The 21451-nt window shown below is 51.3% G+C and overlaps 2 protein-coding genes across 8 annotated transcripts in view; both read right to left on the minus strand.

The window, feature by feature from the left end:
• Nucleotides 1-887: 887 nt before the first annotated feature.
• On the minus strand, nt 888-9262 carry SMIM12 (small integral membrane protein 12). Of its 4 annotated transcripts, none has more exons than XM_032877181.1 (2): nt 9171-9262; nt 888-1190 (listed from the first exon to the last, which is right to left on the minus strand). In XM_032877181.1, the coding sequence occupies exon 2, from the start codon at nt 1183-1185 to the stop codon at nt 907-909; it is 279 nt and encodes a 92-aa protein (XP_032733072.1). In that variant the 5' UTR covers nt 1186-1190; nt 9171-9262; the 3' UTR covers nt 888-906. The 4 variants fall into 4 exon arrangements, with proteins under 4 accessions (XP_032733072.1, XP_032733069.1, XP_032733071.1 ...); XM_032877178.1 differs by lacking the exon at nt 9171-9262 and adding an exon at nt 4276-4396; XM_032877180.1 differs by lacking the exon at nt 9171-9262 and adding an exon at nt 4058-4199.
• DLGAP3 (DLG associated protein 3) overlaps nt 9241-21451 on the minus strand; it is a 62698-nt gene continuing 50487 nt past the window's right edge. For all 4 annotated transcript variants that reach the window (XM_032877176.1, XM_032877174.1, XM_032877175.1 and 1 more), the window contains 4 exons: nt 12157-12641; nt 11201-11292; nt 10818-10961; nt 9241-10103 (listed from right to left, as the gene is read on the minus strand). In XM_032877176.1, the coding sequence (XP_032733067.1) occupies nt 9885-10103; nt 10818-10961; nt 11201-11292; nt 12157-12641 (940 nt within the window). In that variant the 3' untranslated portion in view covers nt 9241-9884. The remainder of the gene's footprint in view (nt 10104-10817; nt 10962-11200; nt 11293-12156; nt 12642-21451) is intronic.

Consider the following 21451-nt stretch of genomic DNA (forward strand, 5'->3'; position numbering starts at 1 on the left):
TGTCTGTGTATAGTTGAAAATTTTGATAGCAACTGTTAAGCTCCCTGTTCTACACTGAATTCACATTTTTAAAGGTCCTATAAACCTCATCTCATCATGACAAAAAGGATCCTGGAAACATGTACCTGCAGGACTCAGTGCCTGGGCCCCAAAGCCCTTGGTTAAAGGTCAATGTTATCCAACCCTGAGATGCCTGCACTTGCATAACTCCTAAGGAGACTCCAACACCATCTGGAAGATCGGATTAGATCAATATGGTTGTCAGGTGCAACTTTAATGAAGTTTTGTACCATACAGTGATGGGGGGGGTGTCTGTTTTCAAGCAAATTCACCTGTCCCAAGGCAAACAGCCTGGGCTTCCAAGGACAGTAAAAGGCTTTTCTCCCCAGGGAGTCTCATTCCTGAGCTGACAGGACAGGATTTCAGGAAGAATGAGTACAAGAAGAGGGCAAACTAGTAAAGGGAGTCAGGTAGCTTTTTGAATTCTTCCCAGTGTACACTGGACCTAGGCATGTAGGCATCCCTCCTAAGGCAGCATGCCAACCCCAGCCACTCCCACTTGAGACCAAAGTACCTCCCCAAAGAAAGAGCCAGCCATCATTCATTTCATGATACTCCTCCCCGAAGTGCGCCCAGAAGCACAGAAGCCTGAGCAGTTTCGGCCACCATACAACACATGCAGCCTTCAGGCCAGAACCCTCAAGGGCCCTCCTCTTCCCTGGCCCCTCAGCTGTTCTCGTGTCCGCCTGGCAACAGAAGAGCGGCCAGTGTGTGCGGGGCTGGGTGGTATGGGAGGGGCAAGAATGAGCAACAAAGCAAATCCCATGTGGGTTCTGAAGCAGGGTAGACATGGTGGCAGCGCCAGTCATGGCCCACACAAGGACCCATAGGGCTCTGTGTCCTTCGTTAATTCTTCTCCGGGCGGTTTCTGTTCAGGACAGCTTTAGGGGCAAATTCCAGCTTGTCCTTAAGGCTCACCACCTGGGTATGGTCCTTGCCTAGAAGTTCATCCAGCTTTCGGTCCTCCCGGCGCTCAGAGATGCTCTTCTCCTCCTCCACAGGCTGGGGATCCTTTCCCCGGATGAACCATTCCAGGTGGTAGCCCACAGCCCCGACCACAAAGGCCACAGGAAATGTGACATAGGGAGCATAGGTACGCACCACGGTCCAAAGCACAGGCCACATGACATCTGCAGAAGAGCACAAGGCAGCATTAGGGAGAAACCAGCATCCCCCTTCCCACCGAATACAGACAACCCACCAGGGCTCTCCTTTCGCTAGGCAGTCTGGCACAACTGACTGAGCATCTACCACACAGTCATGCAAGAGGGTACCTTGCTTGGGCAACAGTTAGAGCCCCAAAACAATCTAGAAAATTCTGAAAGACGTGATTGTTAAGGAAGAGGGCAAGAATCTCTATTTTATGTACCGTACTCTTTGACCATTATGCAACCGTGTTTGACAGTGTTCCCCACAAGAGAACCTCTGAGCTTACCTAACAAAGATTCAAGCCTGTGACTGGCCCCAGGCCCTCCCTCCACACTTTACCGACATGTCAGGAATGGAAAAGAGCCTTCCTCTGCTCTAAGCAATTTCTCCATGAACAGAGCCAGCCACACTTTTCCCACCGTGTATAGTCCCACTGTGACTCTCCTGGCTCCCAGATAATGAGAAGTAGTTCCTTTACCTCACACAAAGAATAAGGAGCATATTTAAATAGCCAAAACCCTAATCCATTACTCAACCATTCTGGAGTTTAGATAATTATTTTTTCCTATTCTGAACTTGATCTTTCTAAAAATGAAACATACCTATGCTTTGCAAACCTGCTGTCCAAACCCCTTTCAAAATACATTCCCGCCAACCAAACCCATACCCTCATATTTGCATAATAAACTCCTAAATATATCACCAACACATTATACATACCCTGAACATGATAGACCTTGAATTATGCTGTTTTAAAACACACACACACACACACACACACACACACACACATTGTAAAAGCCATGGCAGGGTGCGGGGGAGAGTGGAATGGCTCTGGAGCGCCCTGAAATGAAGACAACACCAATAAAAATACAGAAACACACACACTGGTTCACTCTAATGGCCATTTAGTCTCAAGACTATTACCATTAACAGTTATCAAAGATTATTCACGGGCCACCTGGGTGGCTCAGTTGGTTAAGCCTCAGACTCTTGATTTCAGCTCAGGTCATGATCTCAAGGTTGTCGGATCGAGTCCCAAGCCCAGCTCCATGCTCAGAGTAAAGTCTGCTTGTTCCTCTCCTTCTATTGCTCCCCCTACTTGCTCTCTCTTGCTCACTAATAAATAAAGTCTCTTAAAAAAAAAAAAAAAAAAGATTACTCACATTATCATAATAATGATCGATACCATTTACTGAGCACCTATGTGCCAGTCCTTGGGCTAAACATTTTAAATATAGTATCTCCTTTTACCCTCATGTCCACTCTATGAGGTAGATGGTATTATCAGAGGGTTAAGTAACTTGCCCCAAAGTCTCAAACAAAAGATCACTCACTCCATTTGCACCTATGTAGGTGTTTCTCCAACTTGGCTATCTCTAAAGTGTACAACTGAAATCTCACCAAGAACAGAATGATGCTCTCTCTTTCTTTGGTTCTAATTCTCTTCAGAGAAATCCCAGCATTCTGTGGACCCAAGACTATCACGGACCATTATCAGGGAAAAGCTTGTAGCAGCTCCAATGTTCCCCCCTGGGTCCTTTGTCTCAGCACCAGGCCTATGCTGGACAAGTCACCCGCTGGTCATCAACTGATCTTAACAATACCTCTATGAGGTAGGAATTATTAGCCCAGGTTTGCGTCTAAGGCCACAAAGGCTCAGGGACATTATGTGAACTTGTCCAAGATCACTAGAAGTGACAGAACCACTGCTTCTGAATCCAGGCCTCTCCAAACTTCAACACTTGTGCTCTTTCTAGTGGCAAGAACACACTGCAGATAGGTGTACTGTTTCTGTCCAAATACTGGACTTGGGGAGTGCTTCCTGCAATTTTTTTCCATCAACTTGGCATGTCACTATATGGAAGAGTCTCCCTTTTGGCAAACTATAAGATTACTCAGAGATATGTGAGATTATAGGACTCAGACAATGTTAAAAGAAACACCCCTAAAGAACCTCATACCTAATACTTCATTTTCTTTTCCACCTTTTATGCAAGCTATGCATAAGTAAATATGTACCCTAAACAGCAATCCGCCATTCAGATCCCCAATTTGTTGTAAAACAAACCAAACATGAGTCCATAATTCACAGCATCTCCCACATGCAGCAAAGGGCTCTCTCTGATGTCCCGCCCACATTCTAATCATTCCCAAATAAGTCAATGCATTCATTTATTCAACAGTTAGAACCACTTTCTCCTTGTCAGACGTTATGCTGGAGGCCTACCCCACCTGTCTGCATTTCTCAAAACACTGAAGCTACAAAAGGGCAACGACCATATCTCTACAGCCCTCACTGTGACCTATCCATCCCCCACCTGCCTGCCCTGCCTACCGTAAAGTGCTCCCAGAAAAGTTTGTTAAGTGAATGAATGACAGCTCTAACAACGCACCAGTGTAAAACCTCAGCAGACGCCCAACCCTCGCCCTCACAAGGCGGCAGGAATACAGCAGGCTACTTTGCTGATGCAAGAAGCTAAACACTCCCTAACAAGTCATCCCCAGGGTATCAAAATGAAGGCGGCAAAAGCATCCCGCAAACTCTCGAACGTCTTCTTTCCAACCCCGCAGCCCGAGTGTCCGGTAAAGGTCAAGTGGGTTGCTAGGAAACCTGCCCTTGTGCGGGCGCCCCTGAAGCCCAATGAGACCAGAAGCCGCAGTCCGAGGGGCAGAGGAGACCTGACAGGGTGGAAGGACTGGCCCTGACCGTCACTCGAGCCCGGCCCAGAGATGCGAGCGCAACTAAGATCTGAGTCCCAAGTATCTGGCCTTCTCCCTCCTCTGGGTTCCCGGTCCCCTGCCCGTATCTCACCACCCTCGTGGCCTCTGCAGCGTCCGTTCTCACCCCCGTGCCTGAGCCCGAGAAGCGCTGGCCGCCGGGGGTCTGCTGGGCGCCCAGACTCGGCCCCCGAGCCCTGGGAAGATGTCAGGCCCAGCCAGGGCCGGAGCCGACACCCTTCCCTAACTCAGAGGTCACTCACTGCCAGGAGCCGTCACCTGACAACGGGCGGCCCCGGCGGCCGCTCGGGTAGAGGGAACTGCCCGCTGGGACCTCGTGCTCACCTGCGCCGCAACCCGCACTCCACGGTCCTGCCCCCGCCCTCCGCCCGCCTTCTCGCTAGCTCGCTCGCAGGGAGCACCGACGTCGACCCTCCCAGCGGCCTGCCGGGCTTGGCCCCGGGACCCCGCCCACCGGCGCCAGCTCGCTCCGAGCGCGCCGATTAGCTGAGCTCCAGTCAAAGGACCGGAGGGAGCTGAGCGTCAGCCTCGGGCTCCGCGGCACGGAGATGGGACTGCGCCCCCTCGTGGCTTGGAGGGTTTCCCAGTGACGTCAGCACGTGCTTTCCGCGTGGAGAAAAGTAGAAGGTCATCCATTCATTTATTAAACTGATGTTTATTGGTCGTCTCTAAGTCCTAGGTCTGGACACACAAAAATAAAAGACACGTTCGTTGATTCCAAGAAGATCTCCTTAGCAGGATATAGTCTAGAACTCTAAGAACTCTTCGATGTAGGCTAGTTTTCTAGCCACATGACCTTGGGAACACTATTAATCGGCCAGAGCCTCCTTTCCCTCTTATGCATAAAGGTAATAACACCTATTTCACAGGATGTTGTGAGGGTTTGATGAGATAATGCATGTTAAGTGCTGCTCCAGGTACATAGCCACAGGAAATAAAATGGTTCTGTTGTCAGTATACTAAGAACTGAAATATAGTGAAACCTAAGTCTTGCCTTACCTCTCAGATACAAGTATTCACTCCCCCTGTGTCCCCACTATGCCCTGTACAGACATCTATTTCATCAGGTACAGTTGACCTCTGAACAACAGGGGCTTAAAACGGTGTGGATCCACTTACACGTGGGTTTTGTTTGTTTGTTTGTTTGTTTTTTTCAATAAATGCAGAATGGTACTAGAAATATATTCTTTCTTTATGATTTCTTAATAATATTTTCTTTTCTCCAGTTTATTTTATTGTAGGAATACAGTACATGATACATATAACATACATAATATGTGTTAATCAACTGTTTATGTTATCAGGAAGGAATCTGGTCAACAGCAAGCTATTAGTAGTTGAGTTTGGGGGGTGTCAAAGTTATACATGGATTTTCCAATGTTAGGGGGTTGGGTGCCCTTAGCGCGGTCATTGTTCAGGGGTCAACTGTATAGAGAAATAACGCCCTCACTAGCCCTGCCTTCTCACTTCTGTTCCACAAGTCTCAGCCAAGCATATTTCTTTATCTTTAGTAACACAGGCTAAACCCCTCATAGTCCCCCATGCAGACTGTTTCACACCTCTGTGCCTTCATTTATTATGAGTTTTCATCTACCTGGAGTGCCTTTCTTTACCAAAATAGCTCTGGCTCATTTTTCCAAGCTTAAGGGATACCTCCAGAGGAAGCCTCCTAGACTCCATCACACGTTAGATGCCCTTCTTCTATGATCTCAAAGAGGTCAGTGCTAAGCTCTGGCAGCGGAGATAGAAAGGAACAGCACAGAGAAATATGTAAGAAACTATTACTAGCAGAACTTGTTCCCTAAATGAATGTGTAGAAAAGAGAAGGGAACACAATTGCCCAGAACAATTAACATTCAGCCAGCCAGTGGACACGTGCTAGACACTGAGGATGCAAAAATGAACCACCCCTGCCTTCAGTTCTCGGACCAACTTCTGGGGAAGCAGAGGGCTCTACAAACTGCCAAGGGAGTGTGAGAAACGTGACAACAGAAGCATGCATAGGTCTCGCAGAGCAGAAACCCAGGAAGAATCAGGGAGGGCTCACCAGAGGAACCTGCCCTTGAGCTGAGTCTCAAGTAAGGGCTAGTATTTCGGTCAGGCAGAATGGAGTGGGGCTTGAGAGCACAGACTTAGGAATCAAAAGTGGGTTCAAATCCTGCCCCTGCTGCCTGCTAATCTCAGAAAGGCAGTTGACACTCTTCGTTTAAACAAATGCAATGAGAGTACCTGTCCCCGAGGGTGGTTCTGAGTCCTAGTGACCTAATGTGTATAAAGAGCTTGGCATGGTACTTGGCGCCTCCTGAGTGTTCGACAAATGGTCACTGGTATGTTTAGTATTCCCCAAATTGATTCATCCTTCTGTAATGTCCTGTGTTCATTTATGGTTTTACTTATTCACTAAGCCAAAACCCTAACTAACATTTTCAAAATCTCATCTTTGCACTATTTCCCAAACTCAGCTCAGAGCACCTGTGTCTCCTGAATGTCTCTCAAGCTCTTCATCACTCATCTCTTACGTGAACGACCTTAGCGACTCCCTCAATGGTCTCCTTCCACCTTCCATTGCTCCCTCCAGTCCATTTCCATTCTTAGCCAAAGGGGTCTTTCAAAAACTTACATAAAACCATGAAATTTCCAGGGAGCCTGGGTGGTTCAGTTGGTTAAGCATTGACCTTCAGCTCAGGTCATAATCCCAGGGTCCTCGGATTGAGCCCTGTGTTGGCCTCCCTGCTCCGTGGGGAGCCTGCTCTTCCCTCTCCTACTCCCTCTGCTTGTGCATGCTTGCTCTCTCTCTCTCTCTCTCTCTCTTTCTCTCAAATAAGTAAATAAAATCTTTTTTAAAAAATGAAATCTCCAGTTTAAACCCCCTCTCTTCCCATGGGTCCCTTCTGGCCACGTCTCCTCTATACCCTCTCCACCCATCCAAGCCTATCACCTCCTTCCAGACTCTCTCCTCCCATGATCCCCCACACACATACCCTACTGTGCATTTGCCCAAGCTGATCCCTTTGCCCGAAGTGAATGTCCTCCCTCTCTTCCTCGGCTGCAAAACTCTAACTCGTCCTGCAAGACCCAGTTCAAAAGGCTCTCTTGCAGAAAGATTTCCTAGACTCAACCAGCTGCTAGAGGTTTCCTCCTCTGGTCTCCTCAGCTCCTCTGGGAGAAGCTCCCTCTGTTGCCATTCTGTTTATGTGCCTGGCTTTGGCCAGCTGGGACCAATTGAAAGCACAGGGACTGGACCTAATCCTTCACTTGTCCGTGGTGCTGGGCTCCCCAGGGGAGACTCCCACCTGGGGAGATTAAGATGTCATGTCTGTATCAAGATGTTAACTATACTTGTTCAGGGTTGTGTTGCTCCTCTGTCCCCATCCCATTTATACCTCATGGTCCTGGGAAACCGGGCCCAGATTCTGGGAAAAGACATAGACCCATAAAGAGCTGTAGAGTGTAGAAGGTTAAACACAGACTCAGCCACTTCTCGGCTTTGTGATTTGGGGTAAGTTGTTTAAACTCTCGAAGCCTTAGTTTTCTCACCTGTAAATGATGGTAACAACAATATCAGCTTCAAAGATTACTCCGAGTACCATCTAGTGCAAACCTTGCCCATGTTCCAGTTTTAGGGATGGGAAACCTCAATCTCAGAGAGGTGAAGTGACCTAGCTAAAGGCTCCCTTGGCAAGTCAAGGGGAAATAGACAAATGGGCATTTCCAGTGGAAACTCTGAGATGGTCATCCAACCTAAGAGTCTCAAGCCTGGCTGCCATCAAAACCACCTTGCACACCTGTTAAAAACTCACTTGAGGGCAGAGAGTCTATTCCCAGTGTTAGACAGGGCCCAGGAATCTGTGAGAGAGCAGCTCCAAGCTGACTCACTTGCAGGAATTTGGATCACATGGGGTTCACTCCACCTTTTGGTGGTCTCATATAAGTGTGTGTGTACGATTTCTTGCTTTTCAGGTGGCCTCCCACACTGGCCCATAAAAACCTAATCAAAACCCTTCCATGCATGGCTCCCCGTGGCTCTGAGGACCCAGGCCCACCTGTCTCAAGTTGACCCAAAGGCCCAGCATGGTCACGCCTCTGCACTCCCGATGCTCTTTCTCCTCCTGGCCTTTGCACAACTGCTGTCTGATCTTGGAGCATTCTTCCCAGAGCTGGCCCTCCTCCAGGAGCTCTTTCCAGCACTCACCCTTATTCTGTAACTGCTTGTTTACTTGTCTGTTAGCGCCAGAAGTGTAGAAACTACACTTGTTCAGGGCCATCTCCCGGGTGCTGGCCAGTGCCAACAGTGGTCCTTGATAAACGCCTGCTGAATAAATGAATGAGAATGGCCTAGTCCAGTGTGGCCCAGAAGGGCAGTCAAAGCCTTGGGTGGCTCTTCTTCCTGCCTGAGGGTGACACATCAACCCCAAGCACTGGATGGGGTTGCCAGACCAGGTGGGAGCTGCCATCAAACCCTTCTGGGCTTGGAAAGCTGTAGAACTAAAAGCTCCCGGTTTGGCGTGAGACAGACCTGGTCCACCACTCCTAGCCCTCCCTGTGACATTGGACAGGTCACAGAACCTCTCCCCAGCAGCTTTCTCACCTGTCCTAAGGATGAGCTACATTCAGGTAAAGCCCCCGCCCCTCCACCCCACCACCTGGCCCAGAGCAAACATCCCCAAAACATTAGCCAGCACTACTAGCTGTTGTTGTTGTTACTTAGCTTCCCAGGAAAGCTCCATTCTCCCCTTGGAACCCCCACCAAAGTGCCCACCCAGAGAAGTTATCAAAAAAGGTGATAACACTAAATCGAACAGCGTTTCTGCTGCTGATCAGGTGGGGTGGAGCAGAGGCAACACCAGACCCTTAGGGGAAGGGAAACCAGTATCCATCAGCATCTAAGAATAACAGCACTCCCTGTTTATGGAGCACAGGCAGGTCGGCCAGGGCTCTGGGCTGCCTGTTGCGGGAGGAAGCCTGGGAGCAGTGGGGGGCAGAAAGAGAAATGGATTGAACTAGGAGTGGTAGAGAGAAAACCCTTCCCTCCTTGGCCCTTGGATCCCTCCAGGAGGGCTCAGGTCCTTCTGCGGCCACCAGGGGGCCGAATCCCCTTTGCCCCCGCTGGCCCAGGCTACCACGCTCTCCCCGAACAGAGAGAGTGGCTCCTGGCCTGCCTTCCCTCCATCCCCCCACCCTGCCTCCCCACCCCCACCCCCCGCCGTTCTCCTACCCACCCCACACACACTCCTGGCTTCCACACACGGGGCAGAGGTGGCTCCTTCTGGAGAGAGCAGCCGGCTCGAGTGCAGTTCTGCCGTTTTATTTTTCCTGGGATACTCAAGGGGATGTGGGAACAGCCACAGGTGTGGTGAGGGGAAGCCCCATCTCCCCTCCCCAGCAGCTGGGAAAGGGGAGAGGCCCAGGCGCCCTGGTCCTGGGTTGGTCCAGCCACTGTGGTCCCTGGGCCCGGTGGGCTGAGGGCTGAGCCCCTGGGAGGGTGGGGCAGGCTCCTAGGTGGGGTTCGGGATTCTTCATAAAAAGCCACGAAGCTTGATCCCCACGAAGCCCAGCCCCGCGGGGTGGGGAGAGGGGACGCAGAGCCCAGATGGGGGACCCGGCCCGGCCTGGCCCGTGGGGGGGGTGGGGATAATGGCAGAGATGGTGCCCGTGGGGAGGAGGTGGGGACGAAGCGTCGGACCAGGAAAGAAGGGGGTCCAGGTGGGGGCGCAGGGCGGAGAGGCACGGCCCCCAGCCCAGCCCGGGCGCCTTCGCGTGGGGTCAGGAAGGTAAAAAACCCACGAGAGTGTGACGGGCAGGAGGAGCCGGGGCGTGCGGTGCCGGCGGGGCGGGCGCACGGGGCGGCCCGCGTTCACAGTGACCTCGACGCTGGGTGTACAGTACGGGTAGAAAACCGCGGGCCCGGGCCCGGGCCGGGCGGGCCGGGCCGGTCACAGCCTGGTCTGGGCCTCGGGGATGTAGATCTCGATGCTGTCGGCACTCTCGGTGGCCGAGCTGTGGCGGAAGGAGGCGGCGCGCTTGGCCGCCAGGAGCCGCTTGCGCGCTTCCTGCCGCTGCCGGTCCACCGAGTCCAGGGAGCGCTCCTTCACCGGCACGCCCCGGCCCCGCGAGGGCTTCTTTGGTATCGGCGGAGGGACCTTCTTCTCCTCCTGCCGGGAGAGGGGGGCGGCGGCTCAGTCTGCGGGCGGGGCACCCCACCCCCGCTCGCGCCCCCGCCGCCCCAGGGGACTGACACCGCGCAGCTCCAACGCGGGAGGGCGGCCCGAAGCCCCAGGTGTGCCTGGGACAAGGTCAAAAGCCACTTTTCATTAAAAATTACGAATCCGGGCGCCTCCTGGTGGCGCCGTTCGCGACAACTCGCATCCGAGCGCTTGCTCCTCCCGGGCTCCTCCAGGGACTTGGGTGGGAAGTGGGCGATTTCCCTCCAGTCGGGAGGAATGCAGCGGCCCGGACTCACGCAGGGCAATGGGGGTTCGCTACGAGGCATCTGGTCCTCATCACAATGTCTAGTGCAGTGAGTGCTGAGGGGCCCCCCAAGATCCCCTCCGTGCCTAGGTCCAAACTAAGGGCAGTCCCCTCTTCTGGGAGCTTTAGTTCTGCTCCCTCAGACTACAGCTGGTCGGAGGTGGCTATAGCCACCTCAGGGTTCTGGCAGCTCAGACAGTGATGGGCACAAGGCCAAGCAGATGGCCGTGACCAAGAGTGTGGTCCTATTAGAAGCAGACAGTCACCATCACGGATCCAGGACTGCCTTTGCTGCCCGTGAATGCCCTCGGCTCCCTTCCTCTCCCCACACAGGCCCTCTGTAGGGAAGGGCATTTTCCAGGGTCTGGCCTCTTGGCTTGAAGGGACTCTCCCCCCACCTTGGGCTCCAGGAGTTTCCAGCTGTTGGCCTTGAGTTGCTGTAGCTCCAGGAACTTGAGGGTCACATCCTCTATAGAGAGCTGCAGGAGGTCCCAAAAACCCGCCAGGTCCTGGAAGGTGGGCACGGGGAACGCAGTGGGGTCCTTCAATAGAGGGAGACAGAGGAGAGACAGCTGGTCAGGAAGGTCTGCACCCCAGCCAGGACCAGAGAAAGCCCCATCCATCCTCCCCACCAGGAAGCTCAGCCTGGGAGAATGGGGTCTGGGGGAGGGGGAGGTAGGGAGACAAGAAAGAACCCAGGCTGCTCTGTCTTGGGCGCAAACACCAGGTCTTACCTCCAGGCATATACCCTCCCGGGGGGCTTCAGCCCATGGGCACTCACCATGCTTTGCTGACACAGCCGGAAGAACTGCTGAACCTTCTGGGACAGGAGAAGCTGTGTGCTGCCCACGGCGCTGCGGATCTTCTCCAGGACTGGGGAGCAGAAGCAGATTCAGAGGAGGGACGGATGCCTCTCATTTCCCAGCCTCTGAGAAGTCTGCCCTGAATGACTCAACCTTGCCTTATCTGGCACTCTCTGTTCGTCTGTACCCTCCAACCCCCTCCCCATCCCATCCCCAAGTCCCTAGCAAGCGGCTCCTATCCCACGGCACCAAGAAGGCTGGATCCTCGGACACCAGCGTTTCTTCAGACAACCTCCATTTCGTAAGCACTTATCTTCCTGTGTCCTCCTTTCCTCCTGTGTCATGGAACAGAGGGAAACCAGCCCCCACCTGGCCCTCCAGGCTTACCCAGGCCCCAGCTCAATGACCACCCATTGGCAGAACTTTGTCACGCATCAGTAGGTGACTCTTTGGCTCATCAAGAGTCACTGAAAATTTCATGTCCATGACTCTCATCTTCGTAGCCTCCCTCAGTCCAGAGCCATGTCTTGGGGCAGAATGTCCTTCACCTAGGCCTCAGACAGTGATCTGACCTTGTGCACTGCCTCACCCTCCACCTTGTAGTGTGGTCCCACTCCCTGGGTCAGTCCTGGACTCCCACACCAGCGAGATGGGAACAGAGTTCCCTTGACCTCCATGAGCTGGGTGACTTGGCCCTGCCGTGCCCTTCCACCTGGTCACTTGCCCAGTCCCACCCTGGCCTCTGAAGCTGTTTCCCGCTTCCTTCCAAGAGCTCCCAGCACGCCCTGCGGCCAAGGGGGACCCACAGAGATCCAGGTCAAAGAAGCAAACCGCGAGGACGCACACTCAAGCCCAGGCGGAGGGCTCCGCCGTTCCACTGCTCACCGCCAGCCCCAGCTACGATCCCTTCGCGCATGCCGGGCCCCTCACTCACTCTCCTCGGGCAGCTCATAGTCCTCCGCCTCCCGCTCCATCTGCTGGCACCAGTGCTCCAGCTTCTCCACCTCCGCCCTCAGCATCTTGATGAACCACTCGCCGTCCCGCGGGCAAGGGGACGTGCGGCCTGAGTCAGGGAGGCTACGTGAGCCGCGCTCCATCCAGGAGTCACGGCGGCTGGACCCAGGGCCGGGGGTGGGGGCAGGGGCAGGGCCTGGCGACCCATCAGTGGCCGGCGGCTCATACGGCAGTGGGTAGCCCTCGCGGTAGGCCCACTGGCCCTGCGTGTGGACCGTGCGGAAGACTGAGTAGGTGGGGGCCCGGGGCCCGGGCTGGGGCTCAGAAGCGTGCCTCTGGAAGGAGCGTCCAAACTGCAGGGCCTTGTCTTCTGTGGCCACTGTGGCCAGGCCGGCCAGGCCCTCCAGTTCCAGGTCCGCCTGCACACCCGCGGTCACACTGTTGGAGCGCTTGAACCTTGCCCGCCTGGTGAGAGAAGTGGTTGTCATCGCTTCTCCTGCCCAGTCACATCCCCGCCCCCCACCCCTGGCAACCTCCCCTCGCCCCGCGCCCCCCCCTCCCCAGGCCAAAAGGAAAAGGAATGAGAAAAGAAACCTACAGTGGGATGGACATTAATTCTTGACCTTTAAATACAGAGTCCCTGCAGGGGGGTACAGAATTCCTGCTGCACTGCCTCTGGACAGGGCTGATATTCAAAATATCTAACGATCTGTACTCCTGGGGCAGAAGAGATGCTGGCACCACCGCCCAAATCAGAATGGACACACCCAGAGGGATGGAGCAGGACCTCCAGAAGCTGGACTGTGGGACAGAGCCAAGGGCTGAGAGAAGGGCCAGGGTGGCAGCTCTTTCCCAGTGACCACAGAAGGATTTCAGCATTTTAACAAATAGTAACTCTTTGCTAGTTTGCACCAACGGCAGGGGTTTGTCTTCAGCCCTCCAGAAATGGGTAAACTAGAGCTGGGAGAGGACTGTGGTCACCTCGCTACAGAGTAGCTACCCAGGGTTTAGACCCAGGGCGGCTGACTCCACAGCCCAAGCACTTCCCACCACACCAGCTGCTAGAACATCAGGAAGAACTGCCTGGGAGAGGCCGGAGAGTGGGAAGAGCCTACAGCTGAAAGAACTTCTCCTCTAGGGAGCCCCACAGCCCAGCCCAGAGCCTGGCCAGACACAGCCAGAGCCAGTGGAGGTGAATTAAGTTGTTGGCAGGAATGACATCGGGCCTGGAAATTTCTTGTCTTTCAGTTAATATATAAATCCTCTGCAAAGCAGAATGTCAGTTGGCCTTGTTCTTTGTCACCCCCTCCCCCAGTTCAGAGTTCTTTCCTATGCGGAAGCCCATGGTCCCTGAAGCCATAGAGCTGGGGTCAGACAATCCTTGAAGAAGTGGGAGTCAGGAGATGTGGGGGTGGTGGGGAGAGGTAAACAAAACTTGGACATCTGGAAATTTCAGGACCATAAAAGACAGACCTATCTGTCCTAAGCCACCTCCACCCCATTATGGTCTGAAAAGAGAGGGAATGAGGTGGTCTTGGGGGACCCCTCTAGCTTCCCTGGAGTGTCCTCCCACCCCCACAACTTCAGCCTCCTCTCCCTGCCTGCCTTGCCTGCCTGCTTCCCTCCAGCTGGCGGGCTGCCTGCTGGGAGCCTGTTGTCATAGAAACCAGGCCCAGAAGGATGCTGCAGGACCCAGGAAAGAGAGATGCACTCATGTGCAGTCTCCAACAAGGCCTCTGTCCCACCCCCACCCAGAGAGAGAGAGAGAGAGAGAGAAAGCGAGAACATATCCTCACTGCCTCCCACATGGTCTTCACCCCGGCATCCACCCTGTCCTGCCCTGGTCAGGATTTGTTCCACTCTCTGCCTTGCCATTGAATCAGCCTCCTTTCAAGACACTTCTGTCTCCACTCAGCACAAAAGAAAATCACCGGACGAGGAGTGAGATCTGAGTTCTAATGCTAGCTCTGTTGCTGTGTGCCTTTGGGAAGTCGCTCACCTTCCATCTAGTGTGTGTGTGTCTGTGTGTGTGTGTAAAATATATTACACGAGATATGATTATATATAAATACACACGCACACATATATATTACCTAAATGATAGAAATGGACCAGTAATCACCAAAGTACTACCTCTCTCAAAAATTTTCCCTTACCTATTTTCAGATCAGGGGCCCAACATTCCCTCACCAATCCCGAGCAGTCTTCCTAAAGCTGCCCTTTGCCCAGCACATTCCCCTGCCCAAAACTCTTCCCCAGCTCCCTGCTGCCAAAAGAAAAAGTTCAAGTTCCCTCCGCTGACATTCACCCAATGCTAACATCTAGTCCGGAAGCAGTCCTCCTCTCCAACCTCATCCTACGCGCCCCCTCACCACATTCTTCTTGTTCCCCAAGTAGATGATATTGGCCCTGACTTGATGCCTTTGCATGTGCTATTCCTTTTTCTAGAATGGCCTTCCTCCTCCTCCCTCCCTGGCCATTTCCGACTCAAGTCATCTCTTCCTCTGTGAGCCTCCTGACTGTGCCCATGACCGCCCTCAGCACTGTACTGCCCTCAGCAGCCTTCTTGGGTGTTGAAGCAGCCCCAAGCCCCAACTTTTCTGCTTAATTTGTTCTCTGTCTCCAGAGAGAGTCTCGTGTGTCTAACTGAACTGTTCTGAGGCACGTTGGCTCTACCGCCAATGTTTTCGTGCCTCTGAGCTCCAGTCCGCCTTTGGCTCCTTCAGAGCTCCAGCAGTTGCAAACCACATACGTAAAGGTGGGGCTTGCCCCAGTGAAGACATCATCGAAGGCTTGCCTTCCCTGTCTGCTTCCCTGGTCTCTCTCACAAAACATGGATCTGTCTCTCAGCCCCACTGCATGTGCTGCCTTCCACCCAGCCTCTCAGGGGTCCTGAGAAGATCACATCCGGTCTGGATGTGGCCACAAGGACAGGCCACATGGTCTGGAACAGAAGCATGCCTAAGTACCCCAGGCTTCTGGTTCTCAAGTAAAGACTTCCGTGAGATCTTCTCACCATATCTACCTCAAGGAAGACCAAAAGAGTTGAGGAGCTCATGGGATGCCTAGAAGCACAGTCTTCACCAATACTCCCAACTGGGGGCCAGAGATCAGCACGGTCCCAATAGGAGGTGGTCAAGTGGTATTTAAAACCAGCAGCGTGAGGCAAACCATAAGAGCCCCTTAACTAGAGAGAACAAACTGAGGGTCGCTGGAGGGGGGCAGGTGGGGACATGAGCTAAATGGGTGATGGGCATTACAGAGGGTTGGAGGTAATGAGAACTAGGTGTCGTATGTAAAAGATCCATCACTAAATTCTACTCCTGAGGGTGCGTGGGTGGCTTAGTTAAGTGTCTGTCTCTTGGTTTCAGCTCAGGTTATGACCTCAGGGCTGTGGGATCGAACCCCACATCAGGCTCCCCACTCAGCACAGAGTCAATTTCAGATTCTTTCTCCATCTCCCTCTGCCCCTCCTAGTCACGTGATTCTATCTACTCCTGAAGCCAATTCTACACTATATGTTAACCAACCTGAATTTAAATAAAAATTTGGAAGAAAAATAAAATAAAATAATAAAACCAGCAGTGAGAAGCACCTGGCTGGCTCAGTCAGTGGAGCATGCAATCTTGATCTCAGGGTCATAGGTTCGAGCCCCATGTTATTTATTTCAAAAATAAAGTCTTTTAAAAAATCAGAAAAAAAATAAATAATAAAACCAGCAGTGTGGAATGTGGTCACCCAAGAAAAGAGCAATGTAACAAAGATATAAAGCCCTGGGGAACATGGACATTTCAAGGGCTGGTGGAGACAATATAGCCCCACAGGCGTTTAAGCCAGAGAGGAAGAGAAAGGAAACCAGGGCAAAGTCACCTAAAAGCAGAACAGAGACAGAGAGTCTGAAGAAGGAATAAGTAATCAACAATGGAAAATGGTGTCCGTTGATTTAGCAAAATGGAAGCCACTGGGGACCAAGGCAAGAGTCAGTGTGGTGGGGTACAGGGCTGACACAGATGGAGGAGGTTGGCAGGAGGTCTAGAAAACTAGGCAAGACAATTCTTTCAAAGAGCTTGGTTGAGAAAGGAAGAAAAGAAAAGACAATGTACCTGTAAGGGAGGGATATTTTGGTTCCTTTTCAATTATATCTCAATAAAGCTGGGGGAGGGAGGGACAGAGAGGGATGTTTTATTTAGGATGGTGCTCCCATCCCATATCTCGAGAGGAGAGAAACTGCAGGGTATGCAGAATAATGACTGAAGAGGTCCACATCCTAGTTCCTGGAAGCTCTGAGTAGGTTACTTTCCACGGCAAAATGGACCCTGCAGATATGATTATGTTAAGGATCTTTTGATGACAAGAAGAGTCTGGATTATCCAGGTGTGTCCAATTTAATCACCAAGGTCCTTGTGAGTGAAAGAGGGAGACAGGTCTGTCCAAATCAGAGGAGATGGGATGACAGGATCAAGGTTGGAATGATGTAGTGTTGGGACTCAGCCTGCCACTGGGGCTCTGAAGAAAGAAGTGGGCTTCGAGCCAAGGAATGTGGATAACCTCTATAAACAGGAAAAAGTGACAAAACAGATTTTTCCCAGAGCTCCAAAAGGCATCAGTCCTGCCAACACCTTGATTTTAACTCAGTGAAACACAGTTCAGACTTCTGACCCCTAGAAATGCAAGATAACAAAAATGTATTACTTGATGATGCCAAATTTGTGGTAATTACAGCAGCAATAGGAAACTAACACAGCCTGTAAAGAGAAATCGATTAAAGATAGAGAAGAAAGAGGCGGTCGTCCAAGGACCAAACATAAGGAGTATAAAGAATAACTAACATCCTTTGAGCACTTAGTATGCGTCAGACTAAGTATTTTGCATAAAAATATGCTCAAAACTCAGAAGCGGTCCCACAGTAAGAGTATTAGTATCATCCCTATTTACAGATGGGAGAACGGAGGCTTAACGAGGAAAGGTGGATTCTTATGATCTGACACTTACCAATTTAGTCCAGTCCAGCTATGGAGGCCAGTGCTTTCGCCACTCCAGTCCACTCCATTGCCTCCCCAGGACTGAGGGAGGGGGTGGCTGTAACTGGGGAGACAATGCCTCAACCTCAGGCAGGACTGGTGGCAGAGGCAGAGGCGAGAGAAGGGAGGCAAGGAAGTTGGGGTTTGGTCCAGAAGTGGAGAGAGGTCCCACCGGATGACCCCAACCATTACAGTGAAGTGAGTGGGGAGGTGGTCTGCCGGAGATGTGGGGGTGGGAGAAGGTCAGGGGAGAAATGAGAATGAGCAGCTTTGTGGGAAGTCGCCCCGCAAAGTAGCTAAGCACAGGCACTGCCTGGAGTGAAAACTCAGCTCTACGGCTTGTGCCTCGGTTTCCTTGTCTACCCATGAGAATGATCACAGAATTCTCATGAGATAATATATTGTAAAGAATTGAGACCGGCACCTGGCCTATCCATTGTAAATGTTAGCTATTATATGGAAAGGCCTGGAGGTTCGTAGCTCTCACTGAAAAGAAAGGGAGCTGGACAAACACAATGATGGGAATGCAGCACTAAGAACCCAGCGAGGGCACTGTGGTTATTAATTATTGTGATTGCCGCTGATCACTTCCATCTGTTCTCACACAGCTTTCGGAATAAAACCTCTTTTATACTCCAAAGCACACTGTATTATAGTTAGTAATTTGCACTTGTCTCCCTTATAAATAGAGCCATTCCTCACATAAATGTTGGCTGAGTGGTTGGTTGGTGGGGGTGGGGGGGATTGGTTGGTGAGTTGGTTGGTGGGACTGGCTGGCTGGAAGGAAGGATGGTAGAGACCACTACTCATCCCCCAATATCCCTTCTCCCTTTTTTCCTCAGTAATAGGATCCCACAGTTTGAAGCCGGACACATGGTCACTTCGAGTAATGACTCTGTTACCAGTTTCCCTGGTATAGCCATATGGCTAAGTTCTAGCTCACAGGTTATAAACAGAAGGGTATGTGCAACTTCCAGGAAACGTTCTTAAAAGGAAAATGTGCCATTTTTTGTTCCTTCCTCCTCCCTGCTGACCAGAACGCAGACACGATGGTTGGACTCAAGCAGCCATCTGGGAATATGAGTTGGAAGCCAAGTGCTGAGGATGGAGAAGGAACAAGATAGAAGGAGGCTGGGTCCTGACACTGCACAGCACCTACCAGCTCTAAAAGAATCTCTGCACTTCTAAGCAGGAGAGAAATAAACTTCTGTTTATTTAGGGGCTTTCTGTAACTCACAGCCAAACCTAATCCTAACGATATCAGATGAATTTTCAGGGTAGTGAAGTCCAGAGCTCAGGTCCCTGTCTAGTTCTGGATTTGGCAGTATTTGCTGTGGTCTTCCCAACAGCTGTAAACACAGGACATAAACCGGCCTCCGTGGTGAGTCATCACTAATTCACAACAAGGCCTGTCACAATATTTTCTTCCCGAGCTTTTTAACAAGGTTGAGGAGGTCTCCCCCCTCAAGCTCTTTGGGGGTGACAATGATCACATTCCTGATGATTCTGGAAGTTCTTATCTGGTTATTTCAGGGTGACAGTTCTACCTGTGATTCTCTAAGGGATAACACAAAGGGCTCTGGGAAGAAACTGGTTTATCCCAAGAGACGCAGTGTCCAGAGAATGTTCCACAACCAGGAGTTGTCAATAGGCTTTACCAGGAGTATTGGCAGCAAGCTGGCAGGGGGTGGGGAGGAGGCACTGGGCAGGGAGGGGGTAGGGCGGTAGCATTGCAGCAAGGCATAGCCATTGTACTAGCTGAGTACTACGTGAGAAAGCATCTAAGGGTTTAAACATGTAATCAATCAATCAAGCCCTCAGTCTATCACCCCAGTCTGGGGGCTGTGACAGTGATGCCAAGATGGGGCCAGGGTAGGGGATTTAGGAAGAGTGAGTGAGTCAGGAACTGTCCTTCAGTAGAAGTCTGAGGAATGGAGGCAGTATCCACACCCAGGGCTTGTGGTCAATCCACAATGCATTGCTTTCTCATGACTGTTCTGGGAGTACAAACTCATGAAGGGGCGCCTGGGTGGCTCAGTCAGTCAAGCGTCTACCTGCAGCTCAGGTCATGATGCCCCATAGGGACTTGCATTCTTGCTCAGCAGGGAGCCTGCTTCTCCGTCTGCCTGCCACCCTCCTGGCCCCCCCTTGTGTGAGCTCTCTCTTTCTCTCTCTCTCTTTCTCTCTGACAAATAAATAAAATATTTTTTAAAAATATTCATGAGGATGGAAGCTTCCTTCCCAGGCCTCAAGGGGCCCTTTTCTTTCAGCCCAAAGCCAGAAATTATCATGATGCTAAGGAAAGAGTGATGGGAAGGGGGTGGCCTTCCTACGTAGAGTTCTCCTGCTGGCCCTGTTTGGGCTCAATTGGTTATAAGTAGGGTTGCTAGATAAAATAGAGGACTCCCTTTTAAATTTGAATTTCAGATAAATAACAATTTTTTAGCATATTTCATGCAATATTTGGGAACTACTTACATAAAAATTTTTCAACATTCATATCTAATACCCAAACTTAACTGAGCATTCTGGTGTTTGTTTAATTTGTTTGTTTTTGCTAAATATGGAATTTAAGATAAGGTCTTAATAAGAAGGCTCTAGAGGTAAAAGATACAAGGGAATCCCCATAGTTAAGCATTTGAGGCAAAAACGACATGGTTTCTATGTTCTTCAGGGGCCCCAAGAACAGTCTTCTAATGCTTAGCAAGGATATTTAATGCATTCTTTTATTCTGGCCCAGAGTATGCTGGGTCTACATAGACAGATGCTGTAGGATGTGACAGTGCTGATAACTGTTCCGTAAGTATGCTCCCTCCCACCACAGGGCCTTAGCACATGCTATTCCTTCCACCTACAACACTCTTATCTCCCACTTCCACCTAGTTAATTTTTGTTCATCTTGTTAGATTGCATTAATTGTTCACTGAGATCTCTGCCCAAATGTCACTTCCTCCGGGAAGTCCCACCAAACCCCTCTGATAGGTCAAAGTCCCCTATGATACACCCTCACTGTGCACAAACCTCTCCTTCGTAGCACCACCCAAGACATACTTCTACACCATTTATGAGCTCCTCAGATTAACATGGCAGTATGCTTTACAGGGCAAGGGCTGTCTGGTTCCACGTACCTTTGTTTTTTGGGGTTTTTTGTTTTTTTGTTTTTTGTTTTAAAGATTTTATTTATTTACTTGACAGACAGAGATCATAAGTAGGAAGAGAGGCAAACAGGGGGCCAGGGAGTAGGCTCCTCGCTGAGCAGAGAGCCCAATGTGGGGCTCGATCCCAGGACCCTGAGATCATGACCTGAACTGAAGGCAGAGGCTAACCCACTGAGCCACCCAGGCACCCCTGGTTCCACGTACCTTTGTATCCACAGAGCCAAGCAAAGTACTTGACAAGTAATAGGGACCCAATAAATATCTGTGGGCAAATGAATCTTTGGTGGGAGTGCAGTGGAGATGGAAGTAAAAAAGCACCAACACCCACCCCTGTGTATTTCCAAACCAAGTTACCACTGATGGTGAGGCAACTGGAAAAACCCACCAACGACAGTTATAAGGAGCAATAAATCTGAATTCTTCACCCAACAGGTTGGCAGGGAACACAATGAAAGGTAGAAAAGGAGAGATCTTTCCTCCCTGGCAATTTCTTTTTTGTTTTTCCCTTTAGGGTTTTATTTATTTATTTGACAGAGAGAGACACAGCAAGAGAGGGAACACAGCAGAGGGAGTGGGAGAAGGAGAAGCAGGTTCCCCACCAAGCAGAGAGCCCAATGTGGGGCTCAATCCCAGAACTCTGGGATCACGACCTTAACCGAAGGCAGACACCTAACAACTGAGCCACCTAACCGCCCCCTCCCCGGCAATTTCTAAAACCCACGTGCAGAGACAGACAACAGATCCGGGGACCAGTGAGACAGGAGTCAGGATAAGAAAGTCCAAGAAAATGGGGCGGCGGCAGGTGGGGGCTCCTGGATATTTGCCTAGAGAGGCTGCTGGTAGTCATGGCTCGCTTTTATGTACCATTTGGGGCATGGTGTGTGGTAAGTCAGACTTAAAGTGCCAGGGACATAAGGGACAGAAAGGACAGTGCAGGTGTATAACTAGGATGCCTGCAGCAGAAAGGCAAGGGAGCCTGGCCAGAGACACATGCCAGATTTCTCCTCTACCCACCTGTCACCCCCTTGGTTTCCCAGTATGATCACCTGTGCCGGGCAATTCAGTTCTTCAGACATCCCCCTCCCCAGTTCACCCC

The sequence above is a fragment of the Lontra canadensis genome, unplaced genomic scaffold, assembly GCF_010015895.1.
Source record: "Lontra canadensis isolate GAN:19392208 unplaced genomic scaffold, GSC_riverotter_1.0 scaffold60, whole genome shotgun sequence".
In the NCBI taxonomy this organism is placed as follows: Eukaryota; Metazoa; Chordata; class Mammalia; order Carnivora; family Mustelidae; genus Lontra; species Lontra canadensis.

Bases quoted from the DNA above. Each gene is read 5' to 3' on its own strand.
- SMIM12 (XM_032877181.1), bottom strand. From the start codon at position 1,185: ATGTGGCCTGTGCTTTGGACCGTGGTGCGTACCTATGCTCCCTATGTC.